A 17,874-nucleotide genomic window follows, 5' to 3' on the forward strand; every position below is an offset into this window, starting at 1 on the left:
TTCATTTCATTCAAACTTCATGAAGACTGTTGTACTATTTTCAAACCCAACACCAACTACAACATAAATTCATTTTTGGATATCTTAAAAGAATAACCATTTCTGATGTACAGTTTGCTACTGCAAATCAGTATTGCTCTATCTCCTTCAAAACCTTGAGATCAGGAAATTGGAGCTGAAAGAACTTGGGATGTAAGCTAAGTATAAAGATATCACTCATGTCTAATCAAGAGACAATCCTTATTTGTAGCAATTTGCATTCTCAGAAGGCATATTTCTTTTCATCTGAAGCACACTGCTATGACTTTTGTATGTTAGTTACATCACTGGTTAAAGTGTCATAGTTTGATGTGCACATGAGCTAATAACTCCATTCACAGTTACACAGTTACAAACTAACCCTTACATTCAACTGCCATTCTTTTAAAATCTGTGCCCAAGACTGCAAACAGGTGAGATTGTGGATGGCTTTTCTAAGTCCATCACCATTGCTAAAAATAATTCAAAGTGAATTCATATTAACAATGTGGGGATAAATATATCTGAGAATAAAGACAGCACCCTGTTATCAACAGCAATGCCCACTAACCAGCCATGTATTTGGCGTGGAGAGCAAATAATTTAACCAGAGGAGCATTTGTTTCCTTTTTGACAAAATTAAAAGTTACATCAGATCATATGCTGCGGTGCTCAATAAATTTCTCAAACACATTTGTATTTCTAAAGAAATTTATACTTTTACATTTCCAACATTTTATTTCAGTTTGATAAACAAGAGTAAAAACTTAATCAAAATTCAGCAAAAATTTTCTACATCCAATTTTCACCACATCTCACCTATTTATAATCTGGCATATAAATTTTGAAAAATATCAATTGAATTGAAGGTTGAGTTTGTATAAGATACACCATTCCTTATCCTAAGTATCTAGAATGAACGAATGAAATAATAAATTTTGGTGTAAAATTTTTTACATTCCTCTTCCTAAAAAAATAGATTTTCTCAAGAAATTAAACACCCACCTCTAAAAGTTATGAATATATTACTAAAACGGCATTAATTTATTCATTTCTCCATTTCAACAACTAGGAATAAGATGCCAGGAAATACCGTTATCCTATTAGCCCGAGGAGGAAACTACAGCCCAATGATCACCGACACCTATGACCATAATATAAAATAATACAAAACAGATGCTTTAGACAGATGTTCCTAAATACCTGATTTTCAAATGCTTGACCCATTTGCTGTAATTCAATAAAACAAATGAAGCACCTACTAATATTGTTACAGTAAAATAATGAAGTATGAGGCCAGTGCTTGACTTCATCTGAAAAGTTGTTACTATGACGAAAAATGCAGGCAGGTCCCCTGAGACACCAAAGCAATGAAGAGTTAGCTAATTCATGAGTTACTATTTCTGCGGCACTACTTTGTGAAAGGGACTAGTATATGCAGGGATTCTACAGGATAGGCAAGCCACGAAAAATTAGGTTATCAAAATCCATGAAACTCTGCTCAAATTATCCAGCCGCTTCTGAATGGCTGGGGAAGAGCCACCTGGCCAAGAAGTGCTCAAATGACAGAGAGAGGGAACCATCTGCCCCGCCATGTGCAAACCATGACACAGCTCAAAACATCACAATAGAGCATGGACCACAAGGGCCAATGTGCTAAGGATGTGTTTCTATAAAAAGGCATTTGCGTGCTTCCCTGGTGGCGCAGTGGTTGAGAGTCCGCCTGCCGATGCGGGGGACGCGGGTTCGTGCCCCGGTCCGGGAAGATCCCACATGCCGCGGAGCGGCTGGGCCCGTGAGCCATGGCCGCTGAGCCTGCGCGTGCGGATCCTGTGCTCCACAACGGGAGAGGCCACAACAGTGAGAGGCCCATGTACCGCAAAAAAAAAAAAAAAAAAAAAGGCATTTGCACTGACAGGAAGTGTTAAACAAGTGCCTATTCGCTAATGAAAGAGATGCTCTCATCTTTCATTACAGTTATTATGAATGTCTTCTACCTCTTCTTGAGGGAAGCACCTTCGTGGGGAAGGCACTCCTTCCTGACTCACCTTTGTGGTCCCACAGTGATGCCATACACATGAAACACAGGCTTCTCATATTAAGAGCACATTAAACCTGGCGCAACATAAGCTTTGTCTGAGGGATTCTGCTGCATTAGGAGACATGTCCAGGGGACAGGACTACTTGGGATCTTCTGGGATCTCCCCCAGTGAGACGGGGCTCCATTTCCTTCTAACAGTTATTTGTGTGAGATATCCTATATGTACTTTTGATTTTAAATCCCTCCCTTAGTTTGCATCTTTCCTAAAATAGCATTTAAATGGACAGATTATGACAGCCTGTTGAGGTATTCCATTTACAATATGTCTTACAAAGAAAAGAACTGTGAAAAATGTTTAAAATTTCAAAGGGCAGTAATAGTAAGTAATAACTTCTCGAGAAGTGCACAACTCAAGGGAATACTGAAGTTTAGCAAGAGTAACTTTTGACAAAATACCTTCATTCTCTGCCCCCCCCTTTTTTAGATAAGGTATCTGCCTAGCAGATCACAGAAGTGTATACACATGGTAGACATGGAGCAGCAAGGATCCCACAAACCAGCCCATGGGATTCTTAAGGAACGTACAGAGAAATAAAGGTGGATTGACAGAGTAAGAGTTGTTTATGGTAGAAAAGAACACTTCTAACAATGACTTCCATAAGTGAAACCCAGAAATTCAGACTGAAGAGAGGTTTGCTTCCAGAAAGTATAGATGAACTTTTTCACACTCTTTTTCTGAGAACGACAGAAAAGTTGTGAGGTAAAACAAAACAAAAAAGAACATCTATTTGAAGACGCTGGCGAACGACTAAGGCAAATAAGGGAAGCCCATAGTCAAGGTCCAAACTTGGCACTGTTTTTCCTTTTGAGGCATTTGCATATGTGTAGGGAAAGTGAAAAGCTGGGAGAATGTAGTGACCGAGAGAGCCTGACACACAGAAAGCACCGGCTGTCCCACAGAGCTGAGAGGCTTCGGCGAGAGACTGGAATCCAGCCTCAATCCGGCAAAGGGACCCTCAGGAAACAGCCCAGGAGTTCAACTGGGATTCTGAAAAGCTCCGCCCTAAGAGAAAGGGTGGACTGGAAATAGACCCACTCTGAGAAAAATGAAGGAAGCCCAGAAATCAGAAAACTCAAACCCTGACTGAATTAAAACTATCTACCCCTGGACTAACTGCCTATAAGAAGCAAAACTAAATCCTCTTTGAAGGATAACAAGATCATCCCAAACCTCAAATGATCTTTATTCTCTTTCATACATAATATATGGCTCTTAATTAAAAGTAAGCAGCTGTGAGATGTCAAATATTGACCAATATTTTTTCTCTTTTTTCAAGAGAAAAAAACAGACCGAAGAATCCAACATACAGGGAATCTAGTTATTATACTAATTAAGACATGGAATTTTCAAATAACTATGATTATTTCATTCAGAAAAATTATTATATCAACATGCAGAATTTGGGCAAGTAACTAGAAACAAAAGATAAATAGAAATTTTAGAATTGAAAAAACACACAGTGGAATTAAGCTGAAACCAATAATAAAAGATAAGAAAATCCTAACCGGTTTAAAAATTAAGTAATATACTCATATGAGAAATTATAAAGAAATTAGAAAATATTTTGAACTGACTGATAATAAAAATACAAATTCAAAACCTATGGGATGTATGCAAAAGCCATGCACAGAAAGTAATTTAGAGCTTTAAGGGCAGATATTAGAAAGTAACAAGGCCCAAAACCGTGTGTCAGTATCTGCTCGAGTTGAAGCTATGTATATTTTTTGACACGGCAATTCCACTCCTAGGTGCATAACCAACAAAAATGTGTACATCTGTGCACCCAAAGACATGTGTAGTAGACACATACACTAAGGCATAATTTTTAATTACCAGCAATTCGAATAAACGCTAATGTACGTCAACAGTAGAAGAAATAAAGAATTCATGGTATCTATACGAAAGTGGACTGCTTTACAGCAATAAAAGTGAATGCAGATGAATCTCAAAATGTTGAACAAAAGAAGCCATCAGTAATCCATGAGGTAGCATTCCAATTTCACAAAGTTCAAAGCAGGCAGAAAATCAACTTAGAGTATTGCCAATAAAGGTCACCTAGCGGGCTTCCCTGGTGGCGCAGTGGTTGAGAGTCCGCCTGCTGATGCAGGGAACAAGGGTTCGTGCCCCGGTCCGGGAAGATCCCACATGCCTCAGAGCGGCTGGGCCTATGAGCCATGGCCGCTGAGCCTGCGCATCCGGAGCCTGTGCTCCGCAGCGGGAGAGGCCACAACAGTGAGAGGCCCGCGTACCGCAAAAATAAATAAATAAATAAATAAAGGTCACCTAGTGTCACCTTTAGGGAGAAGGATGATGATGAGGGGATACCATGGGGGCTTCTGGGGTCATGGCAATAATCTCTTTCATGACCTATGTATTGGTTGCATGAGTTTGTTTACTTGGTGAACAGTCTGTAAGACTCCAAAAGTCAAGGGTAAACAAGCTGTGACCTTAACAGCAGCGTGGTCAAAAAGATTTAGGGTGAAGATGGGCAAACAACCCATGAGGAAGTGTGAGGCACTGGAAAAGGAAGTGACGTGGTGATGTGAACCGTGGGCATCTTGAAATATTAGGCTGTCTGATGAAAGAGCAACTAGGCTCAACTCTGGACGTGTATTTCAGCACAATAAGGAAAAGTAAGTTTTCCAGACTCAAATTTTGATGCAGTATACTAACTGCAAATAATAAAACTGCCCAGAAAAGGAACACACTCTCTCTCAATAGAAAGAACAATCTCAATCACTCACATGTTCTAACAAAAGCAGAAAGACTACCCATCGAGGATAAATGAAAGGGTTCCTGCATTGAATGGAGAGGGCAGATGACCACAAAGTCCCCTTCCAGATTCTATGCATACGTTCCACGAAGAACCACAATAAAAAAGTCTTACCCTTAATCGCGTAGTGGAGATCTCAGCTTTTAAGATATCAGGGTCATATTTAGTACTGGATGAAGATCCTGAGAATACTTTCAAAGGGAAAAAAGAAAAAAAAAAAGTAACTTGTACAAGTTGCATAACTAGTTGTCAACTTGGAATTTACAAACTCTAAAAACAACAAGATTTACATGCTTCTGTGGATACTTACTTAACTTTATAACTCCTTTACTGTCATTCATCAGACACCTAAATATAAAAAGTCATCTTCAAACCTTTATAATTTTTTTCAAGAAAAAGGAATGTTATAAAGACCCCAGCGCCTCATTTTCCTCTGAATTTTATATCTATGGATAAAATCTTAGAGAATCTTATTGCAGACCCAGTTTATCAGAGCTTTGCATTATCCAGAAACTTGTAATTTAAGTAGAACTTCTGGGCCCATCACAGATGCTTCTTTAAACAAGACCAGCTCCAGATTATCAATTTCTGAGATGAGAGAGAGGTCGGTCAACTCAGGTGTTCAACAGAAACTTCATTCTAGTTAATAGCTCCAGTTTTAGTTTAGTCCCACTGCAAACATTGTACAAGAGTAGCACAAGGGCCAAATTATTTGCCCTGATCTGAAAAGGTAAACATTAATCCCCCACTGAGGAGACTTTTATCTGGAATGGGGTCAAGGGGTTTTACTGAGAAATCTGATGTGTGCCCTCAGCCTCACGTGGCTCTGAGGGACTCTTCCTGCCCGGGAAGGAACAGGACTCAGAACAAAGTCCCACAGAAACCCAAGTGGCCTTCTATTACCTACGACTTGGTCCCCATTTCTCAGGTCTGAACAGCCACGCTGTACTTACAGCTGGTGCGAGAGCTCGACTTTTCCTTGTAGGCGTCATTTAACCGGACGTATTCATCCAGGGCCAGGGCCAGTCTTTGCTCCTTCACGTGGTACAGCTCCTTCTGCGTCCTGAGGGCATCCTGAGCCACGGACAGATAGTCCTTGAGCATTTTCTCCTGTTCCCCCCTCCATTGTTTCCTTGGATCTTCAATCTGCGTGGTTTCTGAAAGTATATTAGGTGGGTTATTTTTCAGAATTTAATGATTTTTTTTTTGTCTATTTAAGCTTTCAAAAAAGTAGCCGTCTTTATTTCTTACCTCCTTTAAGTAGTTTATTAGTGGTATAAAGTGACTTCTCCAGAAGTGTGATAGAGTTTCTGTTTTAGTTTACCCAGTGCCTCCCCATCCCAACCCCTTTCAGGTCCTTGTCAGCAGTTTATCCTCATTGCCAATCCCTCAGACACAGTGTTGCCTAGGTAAGCACAGCAGCAGGGCTGTGCTCAGGTCCTTCCTTTCAAGAACTGTCTGGCTCCCCAGTGCCTTCAGAATAAAAGCCAAGCTTTTATGGCCCTGTATGATCTGAACCCAACCTGCTTCCCATGCTTCTGTTCACTCAGTACAGGACTCTTGCCAGGCTGCCCTCTACATCAGCAGTACTCAAAGTGTGGTCTGCAGACCAGCGCCAGTCCGTAAACTCTGTTACGTGTCTGTGACAATAAGTACAGATATCAAGAGTAAACATTTTGAAATGTTTACAGCAATTTCATACAGTTATCCTATATCTGTTGACTCTAATAATAATAATACTGGGCCTTGCATTTTGCATTTTTTTCAACTTTTCCAATTCATTTTTATTGTTATTTTATAAAAATATCAGTTAGTCCATAATGGCTCAGAAATTTTAAAACAAACAAACACAAAGACCAAACCCCGGTCAGGGGTTAAGGAGAATACCCTAAGGCACAGTTCTTGGTTCTGCACTTCTGCACACTAGCATCACCTAGAGAGCTCTAAAATAAATCCCAGACCAATTAGAGTTTCTGTGGGTGGAACCCAGGCAATGGCAGGTTTACAAGCTCCTCCAGTGATTCCCATGAGTGGCTGTGGCTGAGAGTCTGTGCTCTGCAACAGCTCACATACTGCCTCCTGCATGGAATTACGAATTATTCAAAACATCCCATCCTAAACTTGCTCAAACTTGCCTCCCCTGCCTCACCCACTCCTCCCAGAGGGAACCAAAATAAAGGCTCTGGCCCATGCTTTCCCCTTCGCTCCTTCTGCCTCCTGACAGACCCAGGTGCTTCCCCACGTGGCCCTTCATGGTGTGATGTGGCCCCCCTCTCTTGGGAACTGTAAGTAGTACAACTTCTTTCGATGGCACTGACCTATTTGTGTTGTCACTCAGCCGTCTCTAGAAATTAAATCCCAGGTACAATCAAGACAGATGGGTCATACGGGCTGGCCACTGCATGAGCATGAGGACCTACCTCTTCCTGAGAAGTTAGGACTGGATAATTAACTTATCAATTTGCTGGAATGTCCAGTGGTGTGTACTGTCTTCAAAATGCTTTGTGTGTGACTCTCAACCTTAATGTACCCCAACTCGGTATTTCTGGTTGCCCCTAAGGACTCCAGTGAGTCAAAATGCAGAGAATGATAGTAGACGATCTGCTGTGACCACAATTATCTCCAGCAGCCAGGCTGGCTCTGGAAATGTTTAACCTGGTCTCCAGGGATAAGTGATAACACTACAGTGGTTCAGACGTGAAGCCTGGGTCCCCTTTGGGCCAAGGGAGGCCTGGGTCAGCCAGGGGCACCGCCACCACTGCCTCAGACCTACAGCCCTCCCTTCCGTCAGTGGTTAGAGAAAACATCAGCGCTTTCTCTAAAGTAGTGAGTATTCGGAACACGAATTTTTAAAGATGTAAATACTTCAATGTGCAAAAGAGGCAAATCTCATGTAATTGTGGGGAAAAATACGCTAGAGTCAATGTCCAAAGAAGATATGCAGGAGGGGGCAGTGCTGGACAGACAGCCCCCCAGCCAAGAATCTTCAAGGGCATCGTCGCAAGGAGCAGGCTCGGCGTCTGGGCAACACGGAGAGTAGACAGTGATCAGCCAATAAGAGCCTAAACGTCTCCATTTTAAATATTCCTTATAACTCAGGTCTCTGGCTATCCAAACATGTAATATTTACATTCATTTCCAATATTTCTATATACGAATGCAAACTGACTCAAAGCACAGAGAATTCATCCTCTAACAAACAGAAATTTATGGTCTTAACTGTGGATGACCCCCAATAATCCTCACCTCCTAGTGCACGCACCCCTGAATACCGGCTAGCGTGCGCGACTTGCTTCGAACGAAGAGCACACAGAGACTGGGTGTCACTGTGACCGCCGTCGTGCCCTCTCTGCCTGGCCCTCCTTGGCTTTTTTGCTCTAGTGAAGCCAACTGCCAGGTTACACGCCATCCTATGCACGTAGCGAGGAGAGGGGGGTGACGGCCGGCAGCAGACAAGGAACTGAATGAATCGTGCCAGCCACCACACGAGTGAGCCTGGAAGCAGGCCTCCTGCGGCCATGCCTGGGGGTGACACAGCCTGGCTCACACCTTGAGGACACCCTGTGAGAGACCTGGAGCCAGAGGACCTGGCTCAGCCTTGCTTGGCTTCAGCGCCCGAAGAAACGACGAGATAATAAATGCAACCTGTTACAGTGAGATATATAACTAGGAAACTAACCAAATAAAGAGATGATACAAACTGAAAATGTGCATGAAAAACTTGAAATGTTCCTACATTATAACAGCTATAGCAAGATACATACTTCCAGTTCTCTCTCAATATCTCTGGAGGTTTTACCTAATCATAGTTCCCTACATATTGGCGAACTGGCATCCTTTCAATAAAATGCTTGTCAACAGCTAAATTGCCACAAAACCCTGAAAGTAACACTGACTGACACTTAAATGAATAAAGTACAATGATAATAATAATAATAAACTATCAGCATTTGTTTTGGATACATCAGCAGAAACACTCCAGTCGACTGGTTTAAATACTGGATGCTACAAGAGACTCAGCAGGAAACACTGACATTTCCAATATACCGCCCCATTCAAATATGAACTACAGAAGTGGGTTCCCAGAGGCACCTTTGAAGAAGCCTTCATAAAGCAAGATTGTGCTTCATCTCCATCAGTTATATTTGCTGAATAGATCTGTGAAGAGTATTTATTAAATGTAAATACTCAAAAAGGTATATTATACAAACGTGGTATTTTTTTATTAAGACCTGGTGGCCTTGGGATATCACTGTATTATAATGCAATATAATTTGCACGTTGTCTACTATATGAAAGAAGTAGTTAAAGTAGTACTGTTAAAATGTCACGCACCTCAAGGGAATTCACATTCCATCAGTTTTATAGATGTGGAACTTTATAGATAGAGAACATGTTGTGAGTTACAAGAGCTTATCAGGGGAGATAACATTAGATTCTTCAAAGGAATATTATTTCTGTCTCTCATGCACATTTCTATTCTTTCTGCTGTGCTCAGGAAGAATGAATGAAATGAATATGAGTAACTCTCCTTATCTTCCTTTATAGACACGATCTGCTATGTTTACTTATCTGTTTGTTCTACAGACAATTGAGCATCTACTGCATGCACTAGGGAAAACAAGATGTTCAGGTATGATCCCTCCTTCCAAAGAAATAATAAAGTATAGAAGAAATTGTGACACAGGAATTAAAACAACAACAACGACAACAACTGTTTTATACGGTAGAAAATGGCGAGAGCCCCGAGAAGAGAAAGGTCAAGTGCCACAGAAGTTTAGAGACACGGGAGTTTCCTCTGGCTGAAGAAGTAAGGTCCCATGGAACAGGCAGTGATTAAGAAGGGCTTTGAAAGGTCCCAGACAAGAGGCCCTTCAAGGACCAAACCCCTGTTTGCCGCTCCAGCCGTTTTCCCCAGCCTCATTCACACCAGCCTCAGCCGCACTGAATTTCTTTTCTTTCCTTCATTGAGTCCTGCTTCCTGAGGCCTCTTCAGACCTCTGGCTTTACTTGTGGGTCTTCCTTCTTCCAGGCAGTTTCTCCTCCAAACTCCCAAAGCCTACCCCCTCCCCGTGTTCTCCAGGACTGTTAACTTACTCATCCTTTGGGTTATGAGCTTAAAGCGCCTTCTCTAAGTAGCTGCAGCCATGCCCTTCAGAATGGATATGGTGCTTCACTTGTTCTCCTTTGTTCTGCTAGTGATGGTGGTACTAGAATTCTGCTCTACATTCTCACTTCTTCCCCAATACTCCAAGAGGGACTAGATGGTTTCTCGAACGCCAGGTTAATAAATATGAAACTCATTTTGTAAGCAACAGTATGCGGTAGAAAGGCTCTAAGTGAGGGCATGAAAGGATCTTAGCTATATTTTAGGAGGATCATCTGAGAGAAATGTGAGGTTCTATTATCAAAAGAGTTGATATGATTGTGCAGAAAATTTTTTGAATGAAAGATTATACAATAAGTTAAAAAAAGCAGTTTATAAAACTGTACGTATGTAATATAATCCCACTTGATGTATACAATATATTGAACACTCGTGTGTGTGTGTGTGTGTGTGTGCGTGTGTGCGTATCAATATGAAAAAGTCTGGAAGGATACACACTACAAGACTTAGAATACTTGATTATCTCTGAGTAGTATGAATATAGATAATTTCTTCCTTTTATTTACCCACATTTTCTACTTTTCTCCTATCATATCTATTACTTCTATTAAAAAATATTTTTTAGGGCTTCCCTGGTGGCACAGTGGTTGAGAGTCCACCTGCCAATGCAGGGGACACGGGTTCGTGCCCCGGTCCGGGAAGATCCCACATGCCGCGGAGCGGCTGGGCCCGTGAGCCATGGCTGCTGAGCCTGTGCGTCTGGAGCCTGTGCTCCGCAACGGGAGAGGCCACAACAGTGAGAGGCCCGCGTACCGCAAAAACAAAAACAAACAAACAAAATATATATATATATATTTTAACGGGAAAGGAACAAAAGGCACAAGGCAATGACGGTCTGAATTAGGAAAATAGCAGTGAAAATGAGGCTAAAGGAGCAAATCTGAAAATATAGAGGAAAAGATCAACAAGAATTGACAAGATGATTCTACATTTTTCAACTCAGTAACCATGACGACTGTGTTTCGAAAAATAATGAAGTCAAAGGGAAAACTGAAGAATCCCATTTTGTACTTGTTTGTTTTGAAGTTTCAATGGCAAAATAGGTAGCAGTGTCCTACAACTGGAAATGTTTGACAAATATTAGGACAATCAGAGTCAGATAGACAGATAGAAGGGTCATTAACATAGTAATGGCAAAGGATGGTACTGCTGTAGATAAAGGACAGCATGCTGGGGGAGGTGGGTAAGGCCACATCTTCGGGGAGTGACAGGATACAGGGACTCTCAAAAGGAATATGAGGCAAATGAGGAGAGAAAGAAGGAACAGTGAAGTGAGGAAAACAACAGGTTTAAGAAGAAAGGCGTGGTTATCTATGTCAGCTCTACATCCAGGGGGAAGAGATGGATGACTGTGACTAAGAAGAGGTCCCTGAACTTGACAACTATATGAAATATGTAACTTATCACTTATCAGTGATGCTAACTAATAAGTGTTAGTATCACTACCAGCATAATATGTTCTACTTGGATATTTTAAGTATCTAAATTTTTTCTTTATAAAATATTTTAACAGGGCTTCCCTGGTGGCGCAGCGGTTGAGAGTCCGCCTGCCGATGCAGGGGACACGGGTTCGTGCCCCGGTCCGGGAAGATCCCACATGCCACGGAGCAGCTGCACCCGTGAGCCATGGCCGATGAGCCTGCATGTCCAGAGCGTGTTGCTCCGCAACGGGAGAGGCCACAACAGTAAGAAACCCGCGTACCGCAAAAAATATATATATCTTAACAGTTTATCCTCCTAGGAAAACATAAAGGATGAAATAAATCAGAGATGAAGTAGAAGGGTCAAAAATTTATTTCGTTTCTCCTAAAGGAAACAACTCCATATTAAATAGCATATACACCTGAGGAACTTTCATCAAACCTGAACACATGTGCTGCTTCAAAGCTAATATAGAGGAGTTTGATTCAGGGTAATATGAAGTACACACCATCCAATCTCTCCGAGACAGCATGGGGAAAGATGAGAGAGGAGAGCTGAGGAAATGTCTATTTAAGTTTGTTGCCTGTTTTTTTTTTTTGGCAGTACGCGGGCCTCTCACTGTTGTGGCCTCTCCCATTGCGGAGCACAGGCTCCGGACACGCAGGCTCAGCGGCCATGGCTCACAGGCCCAGCCGCTCCACGGCATGTGGGATCTTCCCGGACCGGGGCACAAACCCGTGTCCCCTGCATCGGCAGGCGGACTCTCAACCACTGCGCCACCAGGGAAGCCCTGTTGCCTGTTTTTAAATTGGTTTGTTTGTCCTTTTAATGTTGATTTCCAGGAGTTCTTATATATCCTGGCTATGGATATATAAGATATGTGTACAATGAATATTCATCTGTGATATTGTGTGTATCAGTAGTATATTCCTTAAAAATAACGTGAGTAAAAGATTCCATTCACAAATTGAACACACACTCCATTTATATGAAATTCTAGAACAGGCAAAGCTAAGGTGTGATGATAGAAATCAAAGCAATTTGCAGCAGTGGGGAGGGGGTGACAGGCAAGGGGCAGGAAAGAACTTTCTGGGGGCGGGGTGAGAATATCTTGTATCTTGATTGGCTGGCAACTACAAAGGAGTATACATTTGTCAAAATTCATTGAAATACGTACTTAAAATCTGTGCATTTTCTTATATGTAAATAAGACCTTAATTACTAAAAGACAAAAAAGTTAAGTACAACTCTGACCCTATCAAAAAGTGATTTGCTTCTGGTTGTAGTGATAATATCAAAACCTTACAAACAGTACTTCATAATTACCTTCTAGTTAGTTACAAACACCCCCATCAATATCTACACCCCGACTCCGCACACACAGCCACTAAAAGGTGAATTCTATCACAAAACACTTAGGGCCTAAAATAACTATCACTGTCAAGGTCAAAACTTTTCCTTCTAGATATTTAACAGTGTTACATAGAAACAGTATTAAACAGCCAAGCAGTCTTAATTTCATTTTTTTATTGAAATAAGGAGAAAATAATGCTGAAACTATACAATGTCAAGACACAACATATGTGTAGACCAGCTGTTAAAAGAAGATAATACAATTTGCTCCCTAACTACTTCATAGGAATGTCTTTAAGATTAATGAGATAACGGACCAGGTCCTTTTTAGTGGGAAAACTACCTGCTGTGGGTAATAGGGGCACTTTAGGGCACAGTAACTCCATCAGGTCACTGGGGTACCATTACTGTACCAAAGCAAAATGCGAGACTTAAACATGTATGTTCTGACAATCAAGTTTTGAAGTATTCAGAGTAGTGCTTTCTGAAGCATAATTTATAACTGAAATGCACTTCAACTTCTTTCAAAACAAACAGAAAGCTTTTAATCTGTGAGTTAAACAATAAAGCTCTTCTTTGTTCTAACATGTAAGAGTTTATCATCATACTAGGCACCCAAAGATAGAGAAATAAAGATGCAGTCACTGTGCACAAGAAGCTCACAATTTAGCGAGGAAAAACATACAAATAAATAATTTAAATGCAATATAACAAGTGCTATTTTAAAATCCTTAAGTACCTGGTACTAAGAAATACCTGCACGGGGTAACTAATTCAGAATGGGGTGGGGACTTGCAAGGTGGAGGGTCAGGTGCCAGAGAAGGCCTCTGGGAAACAGTGGGCAGACGGACCGAGCGGACGGACCCTAGAAGGATATGGCAGTCGGCCGAAAGGGAAGGCCTGGGGGCTGGGCAGAGAGTGACCAGGGCTAGAACCAACAAATGCAAAGAAAGGCAGAAAGCCAAGGAAGCACAAGGCACAGCTGGAGCGTCATCCCGTGCCAGGGAAGGACAGGGCGGGAGATGAAAGTGGAGGCCAGTGGGGCAGACTGGAAAGAGCCTCACAGTAAGGAATCAAATATACGCATCTGGAACTCCGGACGAGCCCTAAGAGACAAATGTGGCCATCACCCAAGGAGATCTGCAGGCTGCAAAGAGAAGACGATTACAGAAATCCTGATACCAGGTACAGGAGAAGAAGAGATGGGCAAAAGAAAACGGCAGGAGCAGCCAGCTATGCCAAATAAATTCCAACAGAAGGTGTCATGAAATCCAAAGGGGTAAAGAGCAAGAGGGAGTAGCCCGTGGGGGCAGGGATCTGTCAGATCAAGGCCAAGGAAGACAGGCTGGGGCGCTGGGATTCCGTCACCTGTGGGGTCTCAGGTGACCTCGGCAAGAGCGTTTGTGTGAAATCATGGCCAACAATGGAGGAAGGGAAGTCCATGGGGGCTGTGTGTGGCTTTTAGTGAGTTTCCCGGTGAAGGGAAAACAGATGACATGCTGTAAGGGATGGGGGTTGAAAGATTGTTTCAAGTAGGAGTGAGCAAGAGAGTGAGAATGAGAGAAAGTGAGAAGGAGGGAGGGAGGGGGAGAGAGATTGTTATTATTTGTTTTTTCTTTTGGTAGTTTTGGTTTGGTTTCATTTTGAGAGTTTCCAGTGTTTAAATACTAAGATGAAAGAACCATTAGAAATTGAAATGGTGGGAGAAATTTTTTTTTTTTTTTTTTTTTTTTGTGGTACATGGGCCTCTCACTGTTGTGGCCTCTCCCGCTACGGAGCAACAGGCTCCGGATGCGCAGGCTCCGCGGCATGTGGGATCTTCCCGGACCGGGGCACGAACCCGTGTCCCCTGCATCGGCAGGCAGACTCTCAACCACTGCGCCACTAGGGAAGCCTGGGAGAAATTTTTAAAACCAGAAAATAACTGGTAAAGATACTACCTAGGAGAGAAGGATGGGACATAGAAGTTATTAAGCGGGGTCTTGGGGGTTGAGGTGGGTGATTCAGAAGAACACCTCTTCCACTGAGAAAAAGCAGAGAGCCCTGGAGGTGGGTTTAGAAGCTGATGAGACTGTCGGCAGTGGGAGGGAAGTTGAGCTAATGAATTTTCTCATTTTGGTGCCATGAGAACTTATTTCCATTGAATCAGGAGAGGAAGGTTTGTTTCTGGTTCCCTAAATATTATTTAAGGAAAAAAAGCTAATCTTTTATCCATATAAAATAAGTATAAAAGTGAGATTTAAATAACCAAACGTCTTTTCGTTGAAAAACTGACTTAATACGTCCAAAACCTTGCTCCTTTCAACCCCTCTATCTCACCTACCTGTGAGAATTAGACAATGTCACAGCCCTCGAACCTATTCCACCACAACTAAGCTACTCACACTGTTACCTGTACACTCCCCGCCCCAAGGCATAAGCAACACTCAGCACGCTGGGCTTCTCAAGAGTCAGCTTCTCTGGCTCCCTGGCTGCCTCCGGGTGGGGTGAGCATTTTATTATCCGTGCTTGGTGGTCTTCTAGGCACAGCACCCCCTTTCAGTGTAAATTACTGGAAGTGAGTCCTTCATCTCAACTCACTTTCACTGAAGCCTCACACTAGGTCACTTGGAGGCACGCATGCAGCCTTCCCACCCGATTGGCCGTCCGCCCCACGGCCTTCGGCCTCTGCAAACTTCAGAGCGGAGCAGCCCAGTCACTTCTGGAACCTTCCCAGTCATGCTGGGAAAGGAGTATTTGCACAGGTAAAGAAAGAGACTGACAGGGAATCTGTGCAAGGATATTTTCACAAATTCGATACGTGATGTGAACATATTTCACATTCTTAGATTTCTAAGAGATCACTGCTATAAATATGGGCTTTTTGTGCCTCTCAAAATCTTTATCCTATATCTAGACAAGGGCAGCCGCAAGCCGTCACTCGTAAATGAACATCAAATAAAACACTTTTCTATAATGATATTATTCCTAAAGATATTAATGAGTACTTATTAAATAAAATTTTAATGTAACGATAGACCTAAGAATATTAAGATAATGGAGTATAAATTCATTATGTATTCCTAAGAACCTATAAAAATAAAATAATTATTTTTATTTTTAAGTGAAATAAGCAAAATGAATATCAGTGAATATTACATTCGACCATCTGAATAAATTTTTTATAGGGGTGGCTAGAGAGCTAAATAGAAACATAAACACATACACAATATAAAAAAACATACAAAAAATACTACTTCAAGTACGTGTTTTAAAAAGTTGTTTACAGCCACAGTGGTCCTCTGCCCTAGGCTTACCATGACAGGGAAGTGACAGATCTAAACGCTATTACGGTGACAGGTGCTCCCCTTCCAACCACAAAGAAATCAGGAAACAGAAACAAGACGAGGTTCTGGTCTTCTCGCCACAGCTACAGCTGCATCTTGCAGAGTCGCTGGTGAGTGTCAAGCCCTCCCTGGACCCCACCGGCACACAGGCAGCTGTGCCATTAGACCAGGCTGCACTCGTGCCCATCTCTTTCTATGGCAAGGACAAGAAAGGGGGAACCCCACCCTGAAGGCCCAGTGGCCGTGGAAAGAAGAGACAGATGGCTCATGGTCTCCACAGGCCCTAGACGTGCGCTGAAGAAAACTCAGGCCCTAACAGGCAGGCAGACAGACAGGCAGACCAGACCCCTTTCTCCCACTCTGCTCCATCAGCCTAACTCTACACACATGCCCCAACCTCCAAAATGGACATTTCAGTTAAATATTAGTCACTGGAAAGCGGGGGTTTAAAATAAAGAAATTCACTTTGTAAAATGTTTACTCTTTTGTATGGCTCTAGATTTTCCGATAGGCTTGCTCGTACCGAAGAGGAAAACTTACTGTTTATGTGATCGATGTAGTAGACACCAATCTGAGGGTCAAACCCGGCTTCCCATCCCCACGGCAGCTCATCACCAACACAGTCAGCAAACGACAAGGGCTTCGTCAGCCTGTAACAAACCAGAATAAAGGTACAGGTGACTCTTTCCATCCAACCGCGTATGTTTAAATCCAGCACCCTACCCACGTGCTAAGTGTCCAGGCTGCGTTTCCTTTTTGTTCTTGATTGTTTCTAGAGTTTGCACTACTGTGTCTGAAATCTTTAAAGAAAAAAACAAGGCTGAAATGCAGAGATGAATATCCAAAAAAGTAGCAGTAAGTCATAATACCCTTTGGAAAGTTCACAGCTTCAGACTGGGAGACAAATCTGTACAATAAATAAATAAGGCCATCTTAAATCAGGGAGAACGCCAAGCTGAGGGGTCAGGAGGGCTGGAATCTAGCTTGAGCTCTGCAGCTAGATAGCCATCTCAGTGAAGAGAAAAGTTTGTCCCAGCATTCGAGTACCAGCATCATGGGAATCATCATACCAGTACCTCTAAGACGAGGTAAGCATCAGGCTACACTAACTTCAGATTTGGACGCTCTACTATATATTAACACGCCTGCAAGGTCCACAAAGACCTCTCCTTGAGAGGAGAGACAATAGATCTTATTTTTATACTTATATTTTTATACCTGTACTTAACAGTCTCTCAACAAAATATTTAATGGAATCAAACACACAAAGTATTTCTATTATCAATGTGATCTCACCTTTTGAAACTGCCTTAAACTTTCTCTTTAAGCCTTAAAACTTATCGGAAACTAGTTACCTAAGCAGAGTACAGGTTTCAGAGTTAATTATGGGTTGATTTTCTCTCTCACTTCCTTCAGTTTCGCATCTGAGATTTTCCCTGGCTGTTAAAGCAGCTGCAGGCAGGCCAGCACCACAGACTGGTGCCCGCCCTGCTGGAGGGTGGCCAACCTCAGGTGACATCTCTGCTAATTTAATGCACTGGCACCACCAGCACAGTTCCTATGTACGACATCACCTGGAGTCTCTGTGAGCCATGCTAGTGAATATCAATGATTTCAGAGCGCAACTGAAATACAGGTCGTTCCCAGAATCACATCACTTTCATCAGAATAATGAACTGTGTCGTGTACCCTTCAGAACGCTGGGAGAAAAAC

At 42.2% G+C, this 17,874-nt stretch overlaps 1 protein-coding gene across 2 annotated transcripts in view; it reads right to left on the bottom strand.

The window, feature by feature from the left end:
• Positions 1-17,874, bottom strand: part of WWC2 (WW and C2 domain containing 2) — a 170,851-nt gene that overhangs the window by 67,118 nt on the left and 85,859 nt on the right. Inside the window, exons 2-4 of one of the 2 annotated variants that reach the window (XM_060136278.1) lie at positions 16,702-16,811; positions 5,847-6,050; positions 5,008-5,084 (exon numbers count right to left, since the gene is read on the bottom strand). In XM_060136278.1, coding sequence (XP_059992261.1) covers positions 5,008-5,084; positions 5,847-6,050; positions 16,702-16,811 — 391 coding nt within the window. Of the gene's footprint in view, positions 1-5,007; positions 5,085-5,203; positions 5,242-5,846; positions 6,051-16,701; positions 16,812-17,874 lie in introns of those variants that run through there. The other variant, XM_060136279.1, reaches the window with a different exon arrangement.

The sequence above is a fragment of the Lagenorhynchus albirostris genome, chromosome 21 (assembly GCF_949774975.1).
Source record: "Lagenorhynchus albirostris chromosome 21, mLagAlb1.1, whole genome shotgun sequence".
Lineage (NCBI taxonomy): Eukaryota > Metazoa > Chordata > Mammalia > Artiodactyla > Delphinidae > Lagenorhynchus > Lagenorhynchus albirostris.